The sequence below is a fragment of the Anopheles coluzzii genome, chromosome 2 (genome assembly GCF_943734685.1).
Source record: "Anopheles coluzzii chromosome 2, AcolN3, whole genome shotgun sequence".
Lineage (NCBI taxonomy): Eukaryota > Metazoa > Arthropoda > Insecta > Diptera > Culicidae > Anopheles > Anopheles coluzzii.
In genome coordinates, this window is record NC_064670.1 from 6,107,234 (window position 1) to 6,132,731 (window position 25,498).

The 25,498-nt window shown below is 46.1% G+C and overlaps 1 protein-coding gene across 2 annotated transcripts in view; it reads left to right on the plus strand.

Moving 5' to 3' along the window:
- LOC120949000 (gonadotropin-releasing hormone receptor) overlaps positions 1 to 25,498 on the plus strand; it is a 44,262-nt gene that overhangs the window by 5,236 nt on the left and 13,528 nt on the right. For both annotated transcript variants that reach the window (XM_040365919.2, XM_040365917.2), the window contains exons 2-3: positions 10,507 to 11,484; positions 24,204 to 24,387. In XM_040365919.2, the coding sequence (XP_040221853.2) occupies positions 10,534 to 11,484; positions 24,204 to 24,387 (1,135 nt within the window). In that variant the 5' untranslated portion in view covers positions 10,507 to 10,533. The remainder of the gene's footprint in view (positions 1 to 10,506; positions 11,485 to 24,203; positions 24,388 to 25,498) is intronic.

Consider the following 25,498-nt stretch of genomic DNA (forward strand, 5'->3'; position numbering starts at 1 on the left):
AGCGTTCGTTCCGTAAGCCCTGCTCCCACGGTGACGGCGGAAAATTGATCCACGCGTGGAAATGCCCTTTCAATGTAAATCGTTTCCTGCTAATCCCACTACAATCGTACGAAGCTCCAGCACAATCGATTGCGGTGGGGCATAATACACACACAAATGGCAATCGAGCTTTTCAATACTGTTGTGCCAAATCGGATGGATTATGTGGTACAGATTGTTTTCGATACGTACTTGACGTGTAAATTGATATGATAAGGGGAATTCTTTACAAAAACAGGATTTATTGCAAAGCCAACTGATACGTCCGGGTAGTCTAATGGTAAACGCGGCGGCTGCTATAAACGTCGGATGTAGTTCAAATCTCGGATCGGATCTTAGTACCCATTCCTAAACCCCTTGACAGATTATCCAGTACCAGTATATATTATAAGGCCTAGCATGTTCGCTTATGGGTCGTTCTAAGACGAAAAGAAAACTTCTGAATAGCATGGAAAACAATCTTGAATGGCGGCATGATTTCAGCAGATGATGATGTGTGCTGTGCACCGAACAGCTCTTCCCATAATTGGTTCTCTTTACCACTTTCCATCTGTTTTACCACGGTAGTCAAGGTATTGCTACTGGATGGGAAAGATTCCATCATGACGTCGTACCACACAAGCCAATTTTGCCTGACCTTCGGTTCGTTCAAACTTTCGTTTTGTGTTACCTAAGAATTATCCTATTATCTATCCATCTAGAACTTGCTGCGTTTATCGATTCACGTCCCGTGGTGCTTCTCTAGCTTCGTTCTTTCCTCCGGGTGCTTACCGACGAAAAGGCAACCTAATTTGCGGACGCAGTACAGAATAACCAATGATGAGAATCGGCAATTGATCGGCAAAAAAACGAAAGAATTACTCCCGAACGCATGGATCCTATAATTCCTATCTGTTTCTTTAATGAACTGCGCATTTATGTCGTTTTTCTTCTTCGCCGCAAGCTTTTTTGAAGGAGTAACAACTTTAAACCGTTCCCTAAATGTTACTTAAATCCCAACAAGCAGTACAACTGTAGCAGTACTCTGTTCTGCATGGTGCAGCACGCACCACGGTTTGAGACCGTAATTCGACTGTCAAACGCTGCCAAAGTGACACAACATTCGGAACGAGTGATGTCATCTGCAGGCGGTGGAGTTAACGCTCTTGAAAACTCGACTCCCGGCAAAGCCAAACAACTTCACGTCGTCATCTTGGTCGTCGTTCAGCAAACTGCGGCAGGTGTACGGTACGAGATGTTGTACCTTCCGACATCTGACAACGTTATTACAAGCTCCAGTCATGCAGTGTGCGCTCACATTTTTAGACTGGCAAACATACGTCCAGCACGCAAAAGATAAATACTTGGAGAGATGGAGCACAAAAAACGAAGATCCTAAAAATACGAGGAATGTTTTGTCGGATTTCGATTTGTTGTCGGATGCCGAATCGACCGGTCGGTTCTTCAATATTCTATTCCAATCATCATCATCATCATCAATAACGAATAGGATGATAATTTAAAACATGGTTCTACGAAAAGCTGTGGATGCCCCATGTTTACAAACGCAAGCGAAGCGTACCCATAAATCGGCCCTTCCATTTTGGCAGTTTTAGCTAATGTTTTTTTTTGGGGCGAGACCGATCAGATATCGCAAATCCCATTTGCCTGGTGATGAATATTATCGGGCAATGTTTGGGAAAGCGACGGGAGATAAACGGGAAAACCTTATGGTTGAGTGGAGCTACGTTTCCCGCAATGCACACACATTGAAATAATTTACATCCAATGCCGGCCCGGACCTGCTACTCGGTAAGTACTTTCCAAGTGCCCGAACGCAGCCAGATTTAAACTGACAGTTGGCCATTACGTTCATCGCAGTCGATCTATTTCCCGTGTTCCACCGCCGCTCGTGCTTGTGCTTTCCCCGTCGGTGCGATAATCCAACACCGGTCGAAAGTAAACAACAGTGTTACGAATTAGGAATGCATTGGGCGTAAACCTTGCCGAGGGATTAGGCCAAATTGAGCAGAAAACGGAAAACAAATAACCGAACGTTCAGCACCCGGTGATGAGTGTGTGCACTGCTTCTTTTATCACACGCTTGCCAAACGATGTCGATGTTGCCCAGCGAGGTTTGAGGAAACGCTTTTCAGTATTCTGTATCCAAACACGTTCGTTATTCGCATTTTACTGCCTTTGCTACCAGGGCACAACGAGAGCATTTAAAATTCCGCTTCCATCGTTCTGTTGAAGCGGCGGTCACGGTAATCGTCACATTGGCTCCCATTGGCCCAACGCCGTGGGTGTTATTTACGCGCGCGCCACGGTCTGATTGACGATTATGTTTGTCACCGTTTGCCGACCTTATCCCGGGTCCAACAAATCGATCGATCTTTGAAACATTACTTAACTTAACACGGCAGCACTACAGCAGTTCCCTTCCTGCGTTCCGCAGTTGCGTCTTTGGAGTGTCTTTCGGTCGGGGGGTAGTTTTCCATCCCATTGTACCGTTATGTGCAATGAAAGGACCAGGGTGTTGAATCTTTAATGCACTCCCGAGGGGTTCCGAGCGGCAAGAAAGACGAACAAAAAACGCTTCCAAATTATAATTGTTGATGCGATCCGCTTCGTTAGCATGGCTTCGCGTCTCGTGTTCTCGTGCTTGATCGGGGTGTGTTTCTCCAACTGTTTTTCCAACGCGGTCTGGAATCGATCAGTGTAGGCCGTTGCCGCTGCAAAACACTCCAGCTCCAAAGTCCACGAGCCGCTTGTCGCCGAAGATGAGCCGTCACACAGAAAAGAACAAAACAAAGCTGTGAAAGAAGCGATAAACATGCAAAAACAAAAAAAGTGAACATCAATCCTTGCGCAGTCATCCGGAACAGGCATGTTCTGCCTTGTTGGCTGTCTACCGCCCCCCCCCCCCCCCCCCCCACCATGGTTAATGCGCGTAAATATTCAGCAGAATCAATTGACTCGTTTTGGCATGACAAATCCTGCATGTTTCAGAAGCTACCGGTGGGTCTTCCTCGTTACGTTGTGCAAAGGCTGGGCTTGACTTCATGCTGTTTATCAAATTGTCATCGTGAGTGTGGGTCTTTTGGGAGGCAAATGCAGCCTAAAGGCAAAGCCTTATCTGTGTGTCGTTACAAGTGTCGCTTTCGTTCAATTTGATCTCTAGCGAGGCTTTAAGAATGAATAATCTTTGAAAGAATTTTACAATACATCTTTTTTGGGCTCGCTCTTTGGAGTTGATGGATTTTCACATATTATATGCTGTGTCGTTCTAGACGTATGGTGATTATCTCACTTAAGCTTGTTTCTCACAGCGTAGGGCTCTACCTTTGCCTGTTTGTTGAGTCTGAGATAATTTGGAAAGGCCTTATCATCTACCGTCGCCCGCACAGTAATGAACCCCTCATAATAACCTATTGACATTTTACGCTCTTCTTGTGTTGGAAGGCGGATGAAAATAGAACCCATAAAAATGTATGCTTTTCATTCCTCAAATTCAAAGTGGGAGAAAATCATTCCCGCACGGCACTGTACGCGTGTGTCTATGTGTGTGTGTGTGGCAGCATCCCATCAGACATACTTTGTCATCAGATCGTCCTTGTTCCTGCTGACGTCAACTTTTGGATCCAATTTTTCCTTTTTTTTGCACAGGAAGAATAATTTGTCAACGCATTTCGAATGCGCGCTTTTGTTTGAAACAATGTTACGCGACCCATGGTGGCGGAGTCTTGAGAGCGAACCCGTCTGACAGTTATGGGTATGATTTATTGACAGAAATGTGCACCAGAGAGGGTTTTTTTGTTGCTCTCGAATTACATGCGCGTGGTTTGAAAAAGCGTTATTTATGGCATTACTTAATTTTCCACGTGCCGACCGCGGACTGGAAGGCTGGAAGGCCGCAGAACATCGTAATAGGCTCAAGTAGCTGGTATATTGTATCGCTTTTTGGCGGTCGGTTCGGGAATCGAACCAAAGGAAAAAAATCAATCTTCAAAAAACAAGCTTAAAATGTTGCACAAACACAACCCAAGACAGATTGTTTCGCAGACTGCCGCCTGCCATCTGCCATGATTTCACTTTTCCCTTGGTACACACACACAGACGCACGTGACGAGCACAATCTTGAATGAATAGCGGGGGAAAACCCCTTACCCGAACGTGCCAAGGACCGCAAAAAGTCATCATCACAAAAAATCAATCTAGCTTAACTCACCACCATCGAACGTGAGCCCCCCATCCCCGTCCAATCCCCCGTCCCATATCTGACGCACATGACTGACAGATCATCTATCATCAATGCCACTCGTCACCAAAGCGATAGCGGCTTGATTGTGCGTGCGCGCCCAGCCGGCATGCAAGTGTCTCGCCTTTGCACGTTTTGTCAGCTTCAATATATGAGCAAATATTGATAACAACAGGCGGGCGTGCGTGCGTGCGTGTGGTTTTGGGGATGATACGATGTGTTTGTGTGCTTGTTTGAATGCTCAATTTGGCCAAACAATACACGAAAAGCCAGCTCTCGTGCTCTCGTACAGAGATTGATTTTCCATTGCAAAGAGGGTGAAGTGCGTTACATCCAGCGACGGCGACAGCTTGCCAGGGAGAGAGCGGGTGAGAAGTGGTTCAATTGTACCAACGGTACACATCAACACACCGGTACCCTCGCTCTACCTTGATGCATAAACATGACCCCGCGGTGCTCAATCGATCGTGACAACGCACCCGAAACATCGCTCAAATCGTTGAACCCCGACAATTGCGTGCCTTCGTTAGGGTTGTCTGCTTCTCTGAAGCGGAATCCGGAGGTATCTGTGTTTTGTCATTACATTCGGCCCCGTCAGGTTCCCCGTCTGGCAGATAAGGGATAAATAAATATTGTTCGACAGCAAAGCTAAAGCCAAAGAAAGCGTTCATTCGATGGAAAGCTCATCAAGTTGCAAGCCTCGAAAAAATGTGCGTTCAGGCTTCAAACACGATCCTAACATGTTGTACAGCATGGTAAAGCTTGGCACCGGATTGATGTGCTCTCTCCCCACCCGATTCTAATGCCAACCAAAACGGATCAAAAGAATGAACCGTGTGGTGCAATAACTCACTGCGCGATTTAGTGAGACAGAGAGAGAGTTTGCCCTCCATCCCCAGAGCAGCGAATGTAATTTTGAAGCAAATGTAATAATACCAAACGCAATCATCTAAACGGCATGCGCTTGAAAGCTCCAAAAAACGGGCGTTCTCGTTCTATGTGAACGGAAAAAGGGAAGCAGAAACCCGAATGGTGCAATAAATAATGTATCTCATTTTAGACAGTTTACCACCACCAGCCAGCGGTAATCCAAGCAAAGTACAGACGCTTTCTCGCTACCAAAAAAACCCCTGCTGGAAGCTATTTTTGTAAACGCTTTTCATCTTCAACGCCTGTTTCAACTTTCCTTGAGCGTGTTGGAAGTGTTGGAAAAACACACACACACACACACTCACAAAACAGCCTCAAACTCCTTTACCATGCACGATATATGGACCTTTTGTCGTCAATTCGAATGTAATTACGTCCCGCAGGAAGCCAACAAACCGCAGTATCACAATCGTTATGGGAAAATAGAGATGTGTAAATAATGTTGGGGTCATATATTTTGGAGGGGGTGGGGGACATGAGTGGAGGGCGGAGTGGAATCGGAATCACACATAAACATACGAGTCGTTTCTATCGTTAATTGAAATGCTAATCCTGGGGAGGTCCCGGCATGTTCACTCGTGCGTACGAAAAGGGACAACTTCTGGTTTCCTTTTTGTGGGGCCCATGTGTGACCCTCTGTGTGTGTATGTGGGAGGGGGGGGGGGAGGGTTCTAGAAGGGTCAACTTTTCTATTGAGCTGAATGCTGTCAATCCGATGGCCTGCGAGGGTGAAAGTTGTTGATGTTGCTTTTCTCCAAAGCTCGCATGTGCCTGCGACCCGCCTGTTCTAATGGAACGAGAAAGTGAACTATCCTTTCTACTTAAATATGGGAAGCCTAAACCCTATTAGGAAGCTTCTTTTTTATTTGTCGGCTTTATTTTGTTATGCTCCAAACACAATTTCAAACAATTTTGAATAAATTACCGATCATCCCTGTGTACCTTTACTGACACAGGTATTGCTCAAAGTTTGCTTCAAACATAGCGTTGTGTTTTCCCCCTCCAAACGAGTCTTAAATGATATTAATTGCAACTGTCAGGGTTAATCAACCGCTTATGGGAAGTGTTTTGTGTGTAAAAAAAGAAGAAAAAAATCCATTGCGTTCTCATTACGCTCACGCTAATGTTCTCGCCAGCACTTTGCACCGCAAACCGCGTACACACACACTGGGTCATTAAATTATAAAGTAGCGATCTGCTTGGGATGAGAAGCTTTCCCTCCTACCACTCCTACTCAGCTGACAACTGACCGAAAGCAACCGACAACCTGCTAATGGCTTTGCCGCTGGGCCCCCAGTCGGGGTGCGTGTGGCTCGTCCACCAGCCGATGAAGTGATTTTGGTTAATTGCGCTTTTTGTTTAGTTTTTCTACTTTGCCCGCGCCTCATCCCAATTTCTTTGGATGTTGTAAAATCTGCGCTGGATTTTGTCCCACAGCAGACCTGTGCTTGTTGTATTTCTTTCGGGGTTTTTTTGTTGTTGTCAAAAATGTAGGAAAAAAGCGTCGACCACAAAGGCGATTGTGTACCTTTACACGCTTCATTGGTTGGATGGCTAGAACGAAACCGTTGACCTCGGGGAGGGTCGAGCGAAAACTTGCGGACAAAATTCGTTCGTCTCACATTCTGCTTGGCTAAAATTAAATTACTGCTAAGGTTTCGTAAAGTTATTCGTGTTCTACTTCCTCGAACCGAGCGCCTGTGTGTGTGTGTGTATGTAGAAGGCCTTTGAGAAGAAAGCCATTAACCAGATGAAACACACACCTGAGAAAGTCTCCGTCTGTCCATTGCTGCAGCTCAAACGGCCACACGATCAAGCACTGCAGCACCGGTCTAATGTAATGTGCAGTATAAAAATAAACCAAAGCACTTGTCCGCATGTTTATAGTGTGTTTCAATCTCTTTCCCCTTTTTTATTGCACTCGCTAACACCGAAAAAACGACCCAAAAACCACATTCAAATGATCCATTACGTTTGCACAACATCAGCCACAACAGATCCCCTCCCCAGCAGCTTCTCGATTACTCTTAACAACTTTACGAAAGCTCGCCAGCGGGCTGACAACAACGACCAGGCTGGATAGAATAACGTTGCCGTGTTGCTCCGTGTTGCTCGGAGCATCTTTGCGCTTTGTAGGCCTGTTGTCCGGTAAACCCATACTCCCAGACAAGAAGCTTACATGGGATGCGCTGTTGTTTGCGATTGGAGATTGAGACAGGGCGCGACCGTTATCTTTCTGCGCACGACGAGCGAGCATCGGCGGCGGCAAGCTTTCTATGAAACCGTGTGTCCATTATGTACCGGCATTTCGGTGACGAAGTTTTCCCGGAATCAATTAATCGCTGTGACACGAAAATGCTGAACCCCCGGGACGGACGACAGTTGTGCTGACATCGCAGGTCCAACTCCGCTAACCCCCTCCCCCTGAAGGTATGCGGTTTGCTCGCGTGTCTTCATCCCGCTGCTGCTGCTGCTGCTTGGTTTATGTTTGCTGGTTATTTTTGGCTGCAGCCAACATGTGGTGGTTATGCAAGATTGTAATCCAGTTTGACGATGAGATTTCAGTGCGATTAATGGTTGCTTTTTTTCGGAGGGGGCAAGCTCATGCAAGCTTCGCGTTGAGTCGAGATTTGGGTTGCAATTAGATAGAGCAAATAAAACAACACAAACAGAGTTTTATATTTTTAAGCGATTCAGTTGAAGCTGTCTACAGTTTAATGAGTTATTTGACTTTCAAAGTCTTTGGATACACTTGAAGATGTATTTGAATAAGAGACATTGAGGCAAAATCAATTCATATTCATAACTTGCTCCACCCTAACACCGAGATATCACGTGTTTGCTTAAGCCTTATGCGCCTTCGTAGAATTTACGCCACGGTGAACATATTTACATAACTGAACCAAAATTGTCATTTTATTTTATCATCACCGTGGGATCTGCATTTCCAAGCATGACAAGCCTAAGCATGAATATTTTATGCCTTCTTTTGGGCACTCCGTCAACGCCAATAAAGCCCTCGAGAAAGAACGGAGCGAACCAAGAACGGACAACGTATTATTAAAAATGTTTGCTGAACAGTTTAACGAAAGTGACAAACTTGCTTCAAAGTGGTGGACCCTCCACGCTGACGGGCGTTGGAGGCAAGCGGCGCGTGTAAGGTACGTCATATTTTCCCCAGAACCGTTGTCCAATTTCCAACCTATTTCTTGGAGACTGGCTCATCGATGTTTTTAGCAGAACTGCCATACCACTGTCTGTTCTGTTATTTTGAGACCAAGGATCTGAGTTTCCTATTTCGAATACATCCCATGTGTATTGTTTAACCGAGACGTCCATAACGCGCTGTGGTGTGAGGTACATACCTTTCGGCAGTTACCCATCTGCTAATCCAATGAACCCAAGGCTACATCGTCTTGTCGTCCTTGGTCCGGGGAAGTGTAATTGAATTACATCGAAATGTCCATTTCTTTTCGCCACCGTGTGCAGTGATCCGTTCTCCATTAGCCGAAGGTTAGGTTTAACTGAGGTCAGGCGCGGTACACGGTGGGTCATCATCCACTCGCTTCAAGTTTCATCCCCAGTATTATGCGCCTTCCCAACAACGAGGAGGTGGAAAAATGCTGCTTTCATACGCACCCTGCGCACCATTCGTGTGCGTGATGTGTTAGAGGGATCGAATCAACAAATAGCTCACCCGTGCCGTGGGGAGTAATCACGTACGACAGCGAATGTGTTGATTTCGGGCCGGGAAAGTACCTAACTTTGAGCGGTTTAGTTACATACTAGGGAGAGCAAAACCAAATCGTTTTGTACTTTAGGAAAGTAAAACGGAGAGTGTATTGCTAAACTTTCGCATGATTGAAATATTGTCGGCAAACTGTCAAACTGTATTACATACCAGAAAGCGACGGAGAAACTTTCCTGCTTGATGGGAGCGCTCGCAGAACCTGTTTGTTTCGAACAAAAAAAACCACCGGCTTCCTGTGCCAGCAAAGAACTTTGCGCCACATACGCCACAGATACAACATTTTGTTGATGGATGGTGTCATAAGTATTAACCACCGACCGGTAGCGCGATAACGAGCGTACCTTGAAATCTGCCGAAAAGTTCTTCCACCCAGAGCGCCCATAACGGAGTATCAAAACCGTTACGCGTCGGTTACACGCCACTCGTGATAAACGTTCCGCCGGGTGTACTAATTTATGGAGCAGATTGTTTATCACCGCGAGAGCATTACGTTACGGCTGTAGAGACGTTGACCACTTCTTGTGTGTCGTTCTTGGGTGAATGGGTTGGGCAAGAATGTTGGAAAAATAATGGAAAACATTGTCCATGTTGTGTATGGGATGCGGATTGGCTTCAACTACGTATGCGCGGTGAGGCACGTTGCAACATCGAATGAAAAATGTATGGTTTGACCTAAGTGTCAGCGAATGACTTGGAACGTGTCAGCAGTATTATGGTGGAAGCTTGCGCTTGGCTGTGTATGCATTCTGGACCTGCTGGGACCATTTTGCTCAACTCCCAACATGGACACTAATGCCACTCTGGAGAGCTATGAAAAATGTAACCTTTTTGCTCTTCCTCTCCGAAGCTTTAAGATGTTACTCGAGCTTTTTTTTTCTTAGAAACGTGAACGAATTAAACAGTCATACCTTCCCCAAAAACCCAACATTCCGGCAGAAATGAGGAAACTAACGATACACCATTCCCAAGCAGCATTCAACAAATCGTTCTAAGGTTTCTGCATTCATTTATCTGTTGGCATTTCTGGGTAAAACAAACAAAAACAATGTGCACAATCCCACGGGTCCGATGGGACACATCCTGTCCTCGACAGCTGGATGCTTGGGAGATGTTTGGCATTTGCTGCCAAAGAATTGTTGGAGTTTTAGCAAATCAAGCATTGCTTGGAAGGCATTAAGATCATTCTTGTAACCATAGGTCACTGGACAGGGATTCTTGGAATGTGTTGAATCGCATTAGCTTTCAATTGAGATGTAGCTGTAACCTTTTTGGCTAAAATAAGAAGTGCGTCCAATTAGCGAACATCAATTGCCGGCACGTTTCTGCGAGGAATTTGCACACTAAAACAAATCAGCTGAAAGTGGCGTAGGACGTAGGAAAAAATATCCACCGACAAAGGGCATTGAGGGATAACGTTTTTTGTTTTGTCGAGATAAGGGCAATACAGAAATAAAAATACCTGTAGGTTTTCATGCTGTGAGATGTTTTCCCCTAAATTCATTAATATCTGTACACTAATTCCCGTTTCCCATTGGTTTCACTTCAGATTTCTGCGCTGGCCGGTAGCGGCAAAATGCCGCCATCGTTCAACCTCTCCACGGTCACGTATGAGTTGATCTCGGGAAATGTATCTGCAGCGCTGGAAAACTTCACCGCCTCGATGGCGGGAGCGTTTCCATTCGAGGACCTACATGATCCGGCTTCGTCCTTTGCCCGCAACGCTTCCTTCACGCTCGGAATGGGTCTTGCGAATGTCATACAACTGCAGCAGCAGCAGCAGCAGCAGCAACAGCTGCACCATTCGCCCCATCAGTACCACCAACAGGTACAGCACCAACCACAGCCGCCTAGCACACCCTTTGCCAACGTAAGCACCGGCCAGAACGAAAGCCTCGCCAATCTGCTGCTGCACCCGGGCGTCCATCAACTGTCCAGCGGGCTGGTAACGCTCGTCGGCGACATTATGGCCCAGTCGGGCGATACGATACTGCCGCGGGAAGAGTGCGACCGGCTGAACATCAGCTACGCGTTCGAGAACGGTACCGCGCTGGAGATACCGGGCCTGAGCTGCTACGAGCATGCCCCGACCCTGTCCAAGTCGGGCGTGATCCGGGTGATCGTCCTGTCGGCGATGGCGATCGTGTCGCTGCTCGGCAACGTCGCCACCATGTGGAACATCCAGAAGAACCGCAAGTCGCGGCGCGTCACGCGCCACAACTGGAGCGCCATCTACTCGCTCATCTTTCACCTCTCGATCGCGGACGTGCTGGTGACGGGGTTCTGCCTGATCGGGGAGGCCGCCTGGTACTACACGGTGGACTGGGTCGCCGGCAACCTGTTCTGCAAGCTGTTCAAGCTGTGCCAGATGTTCAGCCTGTACCTGTCCACGTACGTGCTGGTGCTGGTCGGCGTCGATCGCTGGGTCGCAGTCAAGTATCCGATGAAGTCGCTCAACACGGCCCGCCGCTGCCATCGGTTTCTGTTCGTCGCCTATCTGCTATCGTTTCTGCTCAGCACACCACAGGTAAGGGAAGCTCTCTGCTTGTTATGTTGAAGGGTTTCCGCTTTGTAAAGCCAAAGTTTTTAAGATACACCAAAAATAGAACGTTCCAAAATGAATGATACCAACACCTTCGCGCGAAACCCTTCTCGAAACCCTTGGGGCCGGGTGTTGGGGATGACGTTTGCTCCAACCATTTTCGGCTGCCTTTTTCGGTTCATTCATGCTGCTCGACTCGTTATAACATGTAACCGCCATTAGGCGCTTGCTGGCTTCTGGATAAGGGGTAATTCTGGGCAATTTCTCCGTCTCAACCCACAATCAAACGCAACCATCTGGGTCCATGTCGGGAGCTGATCTTTACGGTTCGAAATTACCCTCCTGGCAGCGTCCCATGTCATTAAGCTCAATTTCACGTTGTTGTGATGAGGGGCTTAATCGTCGGCAACATTCGGCAAGACGCCCAACCCGCGCACAACCCTTTCGCAGTGGCAAACCCATCCCAAAAGGGACCAGCTTATCGGTTTATCATCTTTAAGCTTCATAAATATGTAGAATCTGTAGCTCGTTAGGTGTAGACGCTTGATGGCGACTTGATTTCAACCGATCTATTTCGGTAGCTTTTCCCCAAGCGTTAAGAGGATAAATAATTTGAGCCGTTTTTAATAAACGTGTGCAGTGCCAACCCGGTTCGCCTGTCCGCTTTAGCGCGTGTGCGCTTCAGCCCATGTGATGAGCTTTAATGTCCGGCCTTAATCGTCATTAGTGGCGGCGGAGGCATTTTGCATTTTATTGCCCCAAATTTACACCGCTCTCGCACACACATCGGTTCGGTGGGCAAAACAAAACATTGAAAAAAACTTCCAAAACTCCAGCGCTTTCGTGTGAAACTCGTGACTGATGGCGAGTAATTAATCTGTTTTTCGTTCGACCTGCAATAGTGTCAAACTCTGTCCATTCGAGTCCGAGTGCCATAGCTCAGCCAAGCTCATATGCTCAGCCAAGCTCATCGCGCATCGTACTATTAATTGCCCAGCCGGGGACCGACACAGACAGGCTCAAGGTCAGCAGCAAGGGGGGAGAGGTTTGCATTAATCCATTTCATTATTAGTGAATATCAACGAAATAACCGCGGGAGTGGGGTTGGATGAGTCGCCATCTATCTTCGGTGTGCCACAGTTTTGCAGTTAAAGTGATGGAATTGGGCTTCGCCGAAAATCGCTGATATTGATGGCTAATTTGCAGGGTCGATGCGTTTTACCATGCGGCGGTAGGTAAATTGGTGGATTTGGCGCTGGCATTCAATTAGTGTGATTTTGTGTGAAGCTTTCCCGGCGCTTACGAGTCGGTTGGATTTCAACCTAGTTGGACCATCCATGCCAATCAAATTGAGCATCAATTTCTCTGTTCCGTCCTGTTTGTAAAGGAGGGCGTAAATGATCTAATGAATCAGTTGCATACGCTGCTGAAATCATACAGCCGATATAGTCAAACAGTGTTTCTTTTATGTTATATTTTGTTGATGTTTTCAACAATGTTTTGAACAAAAATTGTTAGACATGTTTCGCATTTATCGTGAGAACGCCCCAGCGAGTTCATAGAAAGTGACAGCTTGTTACATCAAAAGCGCTGGACGAACTCTTACATACAATACTCGTTTGTTAGAACGGTTTTAGTTAGACTAGAATCCTGAAGGTAGGATGTTTGGCTTGGAATACTTTAAATAACATTAAATTTATCATATTTAGTCTGCACAACATTGAAGACAACCATCTACAAACAGCCGTGTAACATCTTTCACCTACCTCATCCTATCCTTTCTAAACATCAAACAATTTTGTGTGCAATCATTCTCGTACATTTCGTTTACGTTGGCTTTGTGCATTTTAATACACACCCGCGTTAAGCGTCTGTGCGTGCAGCTGCGTGTGAGAACACTCTTGTGCCACCCTTTGAGCCGCCTGCTGATGCACCCTTCCCTTCCTCGTGACATTGTTCTCGGGAAGCGCTCTCCATCGTTCGAGAACCAGGGTCCGGATATCTGGCAAATTGTGCACCGAGTCGAGCATTATGCACTTGATTGCAATTGCTATTATCGGCACACTGGTTTCCGATGCGGCTGCCGAACAACGAGCTGGTGGTAAATTAATTTCGTAACCATGCCCCGCGCACCCCGCTCTGGGACACTACTCCGATATGTAGAAGAAGGCGGCCCTGTGTGTGTGGCTGGGTGAAGGAAGATGGCCCAAAGCCAGTCGGTCGGATGCAAAGCGAGGGAAAGCAATTATGCAACCAACCGTTTGGCAGTGGAAGTGTGCATTCAGTGCGAGACAGCCGGCAACAAGTGTGTTACATCAACCGATCCTGTCACAAGTCCAGCTGCAGCCGGAGCTGGCCGTTCGACTGAAAGAGGACCAGTGTTCAACGAATACTCTTGCACTCGCTCCGGTGGTGTTGTCCGTTCAACTACTAATCAAAGAAGTAGAAGAAGCGTATGGTCTGCACGATACAGGAAGCTCGTTTGTATTAGAAAACAAATTGCAAAACAGAGAAAAGGTCAAATGCTCTGACCACTTCTCTGGGGGACTGAGTAGTAACCGAGTTCTAGTGGTAAAGTTCATTGAGTTAGCAAGCATGCGCAACGTTGCAAGTGTTTGATGGCAATAGACACTTGTTTCGTCGTAGTTTGTGGTTCACTTCCTGGTAAATGATGCTGATGACAATTGGCAACTATTGATATCGGTTATCAGAACTATGCCGATATGCGCACTTCATGCGATCGCTTCAAAAAACGAGTACATCAGAATGAGAGCAGCAATCATAAAGTGTTTAAACGAAGCGAGTGTAAAGTAATAATAGCTTACCAATCGAATCGCGCGGTTAATTTTTGAATGGAAAAGTAATTGCCAGCAAACCAAGCACTTGATACAATTTAAATGACAATCTAAGCATCCCCAGGCCTAGAGCATCCCTTAATAAAGTGGATGATAACCAACCATTGGATAGAGAAGCCCTTGGAAACCCCCTGAGATGGATCCAGGCAACCGAAACATCGATGCAATATAACTAATCGGCGCATGATAATTCAATAGCTTTGTGCTAACCTTACACGAACGATCCTGCTCCAAGCAGACAGCCGCTGGCAGGCAATCTCGGTGTCAATTTACATGGTAATTTAGACGCTCAACCACTTTATCTATCGTCTGCAATGAAGTCTTCGTAAATGTACAGTAAAATGAAATTTTCCAACCAATGGTTGGTGAAATCACCGAGAAAATTGACATTATCGGTGGTTAAGCGAGGAGTCTTTCCTCTTTTCTTTTTCGCAAAATAATGATTCTATTTACACGTGTTTGTCGCTAGGGCATGCACCGATTTGTTTTCGTTATCGGGTATGCGATGTGTTTCATACAAAAGTACAAAAGATAAAAGCAATATAATGTACCTGTATTCTAACAATCAGAAGGAGACAATTACTTCAGTTTCAAAATTCAAATAAAATGTTGGGAAATAAAAGCACAATAGCAAAGCATACGATTCCACAATACTAACCAACCAAACAAGAACAAGATTACTTAGTAAGCTACAGTGTTGCATACGTTTAGGCTGTATCGCGCCAAAAATTATTTGTGTTATTAAGCGCCCACTTTCCAGCGCATGTACACAGAATGCATATTTTCTTTGGAAACAGGTCTTAATAGGAAAAATAATATCCTCATAGTCACACCTACTTGCTGTGCACCTAACGGTTGTGCCAGAGATAGGTTGGCAGCTGTCACCTGATGCACACACGCATCTGCCGTTTTCTGCGTAAATGTCTTTAATAAAGCTCGTTTTCCGTGTACTCCAGATTCATTGTCAACAAGAAGAGCAATACCCACCAACTGTTATCTGCCTCGACCCTGCTGTTATCAACCCACGCCAACGATTCGAGAGGCTTTCGAGAGAGCACCACCTCAAGCACCATCCTACCCAAACGGAACAGTGTGCCAAGGATGTAAGGCTCAAATTCCAGATTATTGACGCGCACCAGCTACAATGCGCCACGCCGTACTGTGTGCCGCGCGCTCTTTTACGCCCAAACGCAATATCCGGGCACCAAATCAATTGCCAATCAAATTCAATAACGAAATCAAATATGCACACTCACACACACACACACAAAGCTCCAACCAGAAATGATCCATTTTTGGCCAGTTTGGGAAAGATTGTGAAGTGTAAGCTCTCTGCTGCCATTCGCGCAATCACGCTTTCCCCTCGAATGCTGTGCGTTATCCTGTGTTCTATGGCGGCGTTCTATGGCGGAGCCGCGGGTTTTTTTTTCCATGGAAATAATGGGTTGGCTTTTCGCCAGGAACAAAACTTTATCCCTTACACTCTCGGTCCTTATGGCCGGATATGGTTGACTGGCTGAGGCGGGATGAAATGCCACTTCGAACAGATTGGTTTTGGTGATTTAGAGTGCCGTGTTTTGACGCAACCACGCAATCAGTGCCTTTTTCGCAGGAATCAGTTCCTGCCATTTGTTGTTCGGTCGTTCCTAGAACGTGTTTCATCGAATGGCACCACTAGAGTCGTTAATACAGCGAATTATGTAAAACCGGCAATTTAACGAATTGAAACCAATTTCGCTCGTTTTCTGTGTGATATCTGGGAATGCTGTGGGGATCATTAGTTTCCCGAGATTTTTTTTTTATTTAACTCTACCGTTAGAAAAGGTTCTAGTTACCAACTTGCTTACAGCAACCCAGCTTTGTAATGTAGAGTTCCCAATTTTATGGACTTTTAGTTTAAGCTGCATACTTTTAGGCTGTTTCGTGAATGGTATTAGGTTTGGTTCCCAGTTGCCCCCTTTCAACACGTGTGTATTCAGAGCATTTAACTCGAACACAGCTTGCCTTGTTGAGTCCATTCAGTACAAGCTTACTGTTGCGTGCGAAGTGCATGCAGAATAAAAAATAAAAAGTGAAAAGACACAAGATCGGTGAATTTCCACGAAACGCCAGCCGTACCCCCCACGATGAACGTCGCTACCAGCACGCGCAGCACCGGTACCGTCTACACAAAGGATTGCTCGATGGATTGATCGATGCGGAATTTCTGGAATCGCCAGTGCAAACAGATGTCGCCGGGAGTGACAATGGAAACCGGGAGCGCGATGGGAGTTGGGGACAAACGGGAATGGGAGTGGGAGGAAAGGCGTAGAATTTTGGGTTAGTATCGGGCAGAAAAATTGTGAATTTTTTGGTATATAAAGGCGGCTCAAGCTGGAGCCAAATCAGATTCGAACGATAAGCCAAAGTGTTAAGAGCTTCATTTCAGAACATCCGAAATAATCCGAATCTCAAGGAACGATCCCCCTTTCTGTTGCATAGACTCCCGAGGTAGCGAGGAGCACTAGCTGAAAGGCTTGGAGAATTCCCCGTTGTAGCCGTAGGAGCCGGAACCTTCGCCCGGCGGAGCCCCTCGGCCGCAACATTGGTGGCTCCAGAGAGGAGAGCCTCACCGTAGATAGTGTCGTCGCGTCGTTGTTAGACCGGAGTGGACGAGCCGTGTAGCTACCGTGCTCCGTGTTACCAAGTGCGCCGTGGTCCCGAGTGTCCAGCCGCACCGGAAGGGTCGAGCCCAGAGTGTGCTTCTGGAACCAAAGCGTCCAGCCCATCCGTGACGTCGTCACATCATCATCATCAGACCGGATTGGAAGAAAGCTAAGTCCGTGCTTCTGGCCAGAGTGTCCAGCCATCCGCGTCATTGAAGTGCGCCGTGGTCCCGAGTGTCCAGCCGCATCAATTTGTGTTTTTGTCATACGTCCTTCTATCGAAGTGGACCGGATTGGAAGAAAGCTAAGTCCGTGCTTCTGGCCAGAGTGTCCAGCCATCCGTGTCATTAAAGTGCGCCGTGGTCCCGAGTGTCCAGCCGCATCAATTTAGGCTGTTTTGTCATACGACCGTGTGTCGTAGAATCGTCGTGAAAATGGCTACCAAGAAGAGCAATTATTTTGTTGAGAACAAAAACGGCGCATGTCGCCTCTGTACCGAACCAAACGGTGATAGTCCGTTTGTTAGATGTGAGGAATGCGATCGATATTTTCACCTGGCCTGCGCCAAACTATCGGCGGTACCAACCGCAGAAGAAGAATGGTTGTGCATAAAATGCCAAGATATCAAGATACAATATCAACAAGAAGAAAAGAAAAGTACACCAGATCAAGCCATATTAGAACTCGCTATGGTATTACAGAACAATAGTTTGGAAGCTAGCCGCCATATCAAGAAAACCACATTAGTAAACCTTCCAGAATTTGATGGAAAACCACAAGAATGGCCACATTTCAAAAAGACATTTGAAGACACAACAATAGAAGCAGGTTTTAGCAAGCTAGAAAACTTGAATCGATTGCAACGATTTGTTAAGGGAGAAGCCGAAAAAGCAGTACGAGCCTTACTCTTGGATCCGCAGAACGTTCCGGCCATCATGGGTCGTTTAGAAGAACAATTCGGAAGAGCGGACCAAGTGTACAAAGAGCTATTGAAAGATGTGGTGAAAATAAAGGTCGAAGGACAAATGAAAATAATGGAGCTTTCTGACGCTCTTGATAACCTGGTTACAAATATAAAGATTTTAGGAAAAAGATCTTACTTGAATGATCCTCGACTGATCGATGAATTGTTGGCAAAACTTTCGATCGATAAACAACTGAATTGGGCACAGCACAAAGCTAGTCTAGAGGCAGCGAATTCTGAGATAACGCTTGACCAGTTCAACGATTGGATGCGCCAAATATCAAAGGCATTGCGAAGTCTGCCAAAAAGAACAGAGCGACCACAGAACAAGGTAAATGTTCACAAATATTCCAATCGCAAACCACCACGAAATTCCCAGCAAATGAACTTTGCTCAAAACTTGCACACAGTTTGTCGCTTGTGCAAAGGACAACATACGTTGCCAGAGTGTGAAAACTTTTTACAGAAAAACATTAGTGACCGAATTGCATTCACCACACAACACCATCTGTGTTTCACATGTCTCCTATCCAGCGAGCATGTCCAAAGAAACTGCCCATTGTCCAAAGTATGTAGTGTGCAGGGATGTATTCGGCGGCATCATCCTCTGTTACATGAAGTGCCCCAGCCAATATATTATCACTATAATGACGTACGTGTCTACTACCAGATCGTTCCGATAACCGTACGCAATGGGTCAGTGGCTATGAAAACGTTTGCTTTCTTGGACGCTGGATCGTCACTAACACTCATGGAGGAAGATTTTGCAAACAAGTTAGGTTTACAAGGCCGGCAAGATCCATTAACAATGACGTGGACCCAAAATCTAACGGTAGAACAAGACACCAGTCGTCGAGTGCAACTTACGATTGTAAATGATCAAGGAAAAGAATTCCTATTGAAAGAGGTGCGAACCGTTAAAAATCTACAACTACCACAACAAACAATAGACACAAATAGATTGCTTGCTCTTTACCCACACCTGAAAGGCATTAAAATAAAATCGTTTACAAACGCTTACCCTACCATCCTCATAGGCTTAAGTCACAGCCACCTTATCATGCCATTAGACCGCAGAATGGGCCGTCCAGAAGAACCGATGGCCATCAAAACAAAACTCGGATGGATAATATTCGGAAATGAGTACACACAACCGGCAACAAGATCGGATCATTTCATGGTACACAAAAACGAGGAAATAATGAATAGAATGATCCAACAATACTTCAGTACGGAAGATTTTGGAGTGAAAGTGACAAAACCCCTTGTGCCCAAAGAGATAGAGCAAGCGAATAAAATTCTAGAAAAGACGCTAGAGAAAAAGGATGGATATTATCAAGTGGGACTGTTGTGGAAACCAGAAGTGGCACACTTCCCAAATAGCTATCCAAACGCACTGAAACGCCTAGTAAGCTTGGAAAAGCAGTTGAATAAGAATAGAGAGCTGCAAGTCTGGGCAAAGAACACATTTGCAGATTACATACAGAAGGGTTATCTGAGAAAGTTGACGCCAAGCCAGGTTGCTATTGCAACACCAAAAACTTTCTATCTACCGCATTTCGTTGTAGTCAACCGAAACAAACCGATACCGAAACCACGATTGGTGTTTGACGCGGCTGCTGAAGTAAATCACATTTCGCTGAACTCCCAATTACTATCTGGCCCTGACGAAATGGCTTCACTTTTCGGTGTTTTGCTACGTTTTCGAGAAGGCAACATCTGCGTCACAGGGGACATCCAAGAGATGTTCCACCGAGTAAGAATACGGGAAGAAGATCAGGACTCTCAGCGTATTCTGTGGCGAGATTGTGAAAACCGGTGTCCCGATGTGTACGTCATGCAAGTCATGACATTTGGCGCGACTTGTTCGCCTGCATGCGCACAAGTAGTAAAGAATACCAACGCAGCTGCCCACGCCGAAACACACCCTCTGGCAGTAGACCCAATAGTTCGGCAACATTATGTTGACGACTATCTCGATAGTTTTTTCACAATGGAAGATGCAATTGAAACAGTCAAACAAGTGATTGAGGTACACAAAGCTGCTGATTTTCACATAAGAAATTTTACCTCAAACCGGGGGGAGTTACTGAAAACAATTCCTCAAGATCGTGTACAACAAAAAACAACTTCAGTACAAATCGAAGAAAAGAGCCAAGACTACGAGAAGATACTTGGTGTTCATTGGAACCCAACGATCGATCATTTTGGGTTTCAAGTCAAAATGAACAATGTAACAAAAGACAGGCCAACAATGAGAGAAGTTCTTAGTTTTGTCATGAGTGTTTACGATCCGCTGGGCTTAATAAGCCACGTAACAATAGCTGGCAGAATTTTAATGAGAGAACTTCATGTTATAACGAAGGATTGGGACTCCACCATTCCAGATGAATTACAAGAAAAATGGGAAGAATGTCTACGCGTAGTAAAGAGTGCCGAAAACATACGAATTCCGAGGCAATTGGTGAAATCCTTGAATGATCCGCTAGAATTGCATACTTTCGTAGACGCTTCTGAAAACGCATTTGCTGCTTGCGTATATGCCCGCACTGTAACTAAGGAAGGAACAGTTTTTATTAATCTTGTGGCCGGAAAGGCACGCGTGGCGCCAATTAACCCATTGTCCATTCCTAGGCTGGAGCTACAGGCTGCGGTTCTGGGTGTACGTCTAACCGAAAGTATAAGAAAAGAACTTCGCCTATTCGTAAAACACATAACATACTGGAGTGATTCGGAAGTAGTATTGAGTTGGCTCAAAAATCGTCGTAAATACGCACAATTTGTTGCACATCGTGTGGGTGAAATTTTAGAATCATCTCGTGCCGACCAATGGAGATGGGTTCCATCTCGAGAAAATCCAGCAGACATTGCAACAAAACCATATCCAAATGATTGGATTTGGGTAAATGGACCTTCGTTCTTTAGAAACGACGAATCAGATTGGCCACACAAAGAGATCGTAGAAACGAATGAAGAATGCCGCGTAGTAGCTGTACACCAACACGCAGAAACAGCTATACCAGTCGAGAATTATTCTTCGTGGCCTAGATTGTTAAAACATCTAACTATTCTGAAAAAGTTTGCCGATTTTATTAGAAATCGTTCAGCATTTACACGTTCCATTCAGCCTAATGACGTCCAATTAGTCCGAAATGTAATGTATCGCAGTGCTCAATGGGAAGGATTTCCCGAAGAAATGGCAACTCTCACTAAAAGGCAACAGTACAAACTCACACAGTATTACTCAAAGATATTCTGGGACCGTTGGAAAAAAGAATATCTTCCAACACTAATACGCCGAAATAAGTGGACTAACCACGTAGAACCCATAAAGGTGGGAGACATAGTCGTGCTGTTCGATGACAACGCACCTCCAGGAAAGTGGATCAAAGGAAGAATTGTGAAAGCGAATATGGCCCCGGATGGGCAAGTACGATCAGTGGAAGTAAAAGTGGGAGAAAACATATTAAAACGACCAGCTGTCCGAGTTGCCGTATTAAATGTAGAGCAAAAAGAACATTTGCTTCTCCACACAACATCTCAGCAACACCAGGGTACAAATCGAATAAGACCGCTTCAGCCTAACAACGACAACAATGAAACGAAGCCTCCTCGCAAGAAGACAAAGATCGCCCCATGTCATTGGGCAAAACAGTTATTGGAAAATAACCCACCAAGCACTTCGACCAACTAAGCAAGAAGCGTAATCCCCGCCTGTGAATTACGTGGGGGAGAATGTTGCGTGCGAAGTGCATGCAGAATAAAAAATAAAAAGTGAAAAGACACAAGATCGGTGAATTTCCACGAAACGCCAGCCGTACCCCCCACGATGAACGTCGCTACCAGCACGCGCAGCACCGGTACCGTCTACACAAAGGATTGCTCGATGGATTGATCGATGCGGAATTTCTGGAATCGCCAGTGCAAACAGATGTCGCCGGGAGTGACAATGGAAACCGGGAGCGCGATGGGAGTTGGGGACAAACGGGAATGGGAGTGGGAGGAAAGGCGTAGAATTTTGGGTTAGTATCGGGCAGAAAAATTGTGAATTTTTTGGTATATAAAGGCGGCTCAAGCTGGAGCCAAATCAGATTCGAACGATAAGCCAAAGTGTTAAGAGCTTCATTTCAGAACATCCGAAATAATCCGAATCTCAAGGAACGATCCCCCTTTCTGTTGCATAGACTCCCGAGGTAGCGAGGAGCACTAGCTGAAAGGCTTGGAGAATTCCCCGTTGTAGCCGTAGGAGCCGGAACCTTCGCCCGGCGGAGCCCCTCGGCCGCAACACTTACAAAAACACGAACTGAACCATTGATGAACCCAACGCAGAAGTACGCAGGAAGGTTCGTAGTTGTTGACGTAGTGTCCTTTTCAACGTTTGGTACTGATCTGTCTTCTGAGGATACGTCGATAAGAGGGGACGTTGATGCCCGCACCGAATCGTTCAAAACATCGAAAGTCCTTTTTCCTTTCATTCCTACCCAATATTTACGAAAATTACGCGTCCCTTTCAAAATCAAAACCTGTCAAGATCACATCGTTGTGCTGTTGTTGTTTATGTGCGAGCTGCTGCCCCTTCCATGGCGCTCATCATTCCACGTCACGTTTCGCTCATTCCGTAGGCAGTGTTCCCGCTGGGCCGCTGAAGACCCACTGCAAAAGGAATGGCTTTCCGGCGGCTTAGATGCCAAGGTTATCGATGCTGCCAATCACTCAATTATGAAGTATCATTATTGACCGGTATCAAACGCAGGACACCCCTCGAATAATGGGGATGGGGGGGGTTGGTGCAAGGATTTTTTGCGTAACATGATCCTTGCTTGCTCTTTCCGCCAACGCAACAGACGCGCTTGGGGTTCTCAGTTGACACTGTATACGGTTACGGTTACGTATTTGTTACCGCCCAGCACCACTCGGAATGTGAATGTGCTAGAATGTGCTTAAGAAAACAAGAAATGTTACTTAATTTTGTTTGTAATTGTTGGGCGAAAAAGATGCTTCAAAAAGTCAGAACCGTGGACGGGTTTATTAAAACCGATGGGTGCTGAACGTCACCGTGTGCTGATTAATATTTAATTAGCGCAAACGCTGTACCTTCTGCGAAGACAGAACAGTAGCGACAAAATTGCCCGATGCCGCCAGCTCGTGCACTGACTGGAAAATCTCAAGTGTTTATTGTCTCCAAGGGACGGCAACATTCCGAAGAGTTGGAAAGCTATTATTAAACCAAGAGGACAATATTGGATTAGTCCAAAAATCACAGAAACCGGGCACGCACTTTTTAACACGGTCTAAAGGTGGGGTAAACTAGATTACTGATTTTTTCTCTCCTTCTCCATCTATTGTACGTCCAGGGTAGTATCATCGCCCACTCGTTCGGACTAGATAGTACCTGGAGTCTGGTAAAGAATGTACCGAAATTTTACATTTAGATTGTCTGCTATACAGTATTCAAGTCCTTTTTGGATCCTTGGCACTTTGGTTGGCGAATGATTTTCTAAAGCAAAGTTAACAGCAAAGGCATAGCATCAAAAACGACGGAACATGCTCCTATCTTAAGATGCTACAGATCTTTTCAGATTGTTGTGTTTGCCCTCTAGACAAGTAACCTGTTGCCCGCTTTTCAGCCAACCGTTGGCTTGATGGATCTTCGGCGGAACTTTGCCCACACTCTGGGGAGGAGGGGATGATTAGCCTTCAACATCGCCACTCTCCGGTCCAAATAACAACAGCGCGCCTAGAATCAATTAAACTTTTGCGCACCATCATCATTCATCCGCAATTCAGACCATCCCGAGTGTGCTCTCAGACACGCTCTACATAAAACCGCCTACTGGGGGGGGGTCAAATTTTGAACTTGTACAAACATAACATCTACCACAAAACACACGTGCGCACACCCCAACTAGTACAAGTTCAAAGAGCTCTCAATGCCCCCGCCAAGTCCTGGGCGCAACAAGATAAGACCACAACAGCCCACCATCGCCATGATCGTGAATGAGACGCGGTAGGGGGTTCGATGGCCCACAAAAGGGTGTACGTTTTGGACCGTTTGGGAGTTTGGGCCGTTCTCGGAGGATGCAGCGGCCACAGACGCTGTAACCGGGTCCGGAGTTATGAAATTAAACCATGCCGACTCGGGCGTTGGCGCTCACCCCCATCGCACAACCACACAATCGGTTTCTGTCCCATTTTCTCAGCTCATGGTCTCCCTCTCTCTCTCTCCCCCTCTCTTTCTAGTGGATGATATTTCGGGTGGCGAAAGGACCGTTTGTGGAGGACTTTTACCAGTGCGTAACCCACGGCTTCTACACCGACCGATGGCAGGAGCAGCTCTACACGACCTTCACGCTGGTGTTTATGTTCATCATTCCGCTGCTGATATTAATCGGCACCTATTTATCAACGTTCATGACGATCTCAAGTAAGTATCAAGCTCCGGTAAAAGCCACGTTTTGCCCACTCGACCCAAACAAAACCGAGGCCTCCACCACGAACGCTGCTGTTGGAGGGCAGTAACTATAACGCCGCCTGCCGCCGGGTCGTGTTGCTGCCTTTAAACGATTCGATAATGCCTTTAAATTTCGTTAAATATTTAATGCCATCGCTGAAGCGTACAGAAATCAAGACTGCCTCACAATTAGAGGCAGCGCTTGCTTTCCGAACGATGCACAGAAGTTCAGCTTTCTGCGCTGTTTGTGTTTGGCTTCCACTGCAAAGCCCCCGAACGAAGGTGATTAATTGCCCGGGCAACAATTAATTTAGCAAATTGAGATTTTCCCAAGCTTTTTTCCTGGGAGGCGGCAAGGGACCATCCTTCCAATTCGAAATTGCTCGGCATTCGAAGCGTTTCGGTGTTCGGACTGACGGCGTGCTCTGGAGTGGAATCAATCTCACTTTCTTCCTCACTTTCGATTTGTTTTCGCGAATTTTCGCTTAATGGTATGCACGGTACGGTTTCGATCTACTCATCCATTACGGCGTGTTTGCGTTCTTGGGAGGAGTTCTTGCTTGTTGGGTCAGGCTTTTCGGTACGAAAAGCTAAAGCAACTCTCAGCTCACAGCTCACGGGTGGGCCGAACGGTTCAATTTAATCAATTCGAACCTCGAACTCGAGCAACTTTTTAGCTAATTATTTAAATAAAAGTACACTTTCCTTCACTTTTACCGGTGGCAGCGAATGTCGGTTTGGGAAAAGTTTTCCCGCCAAATTGACTTTATCGCGTTAATTGTGTAAGTGTTACGCAATTCTCGCTAAATGTCACGGTTTTTCATTACAAAACCCGCACCCTAGCAGGTGGATGCGTTTGCAAGATAAGCCATTAGTTTGGTGTGGGGGCCGTTTCGGTTGGGATTGCTTCCCGCTCGCTCCCAGGCAGGGGAGTGATTTACGCTCTGGCGCGGGATGAATGGCAACGAAAAACGCGCTCGGCTGAATACTCTTTCCAAAGGTGAAACGAAACACTACCCACCGGCCAAGAAGCTTTATCATCGCCGTGCGAAACGCGGGCGCAAACGAAACGATTTTCGCTATC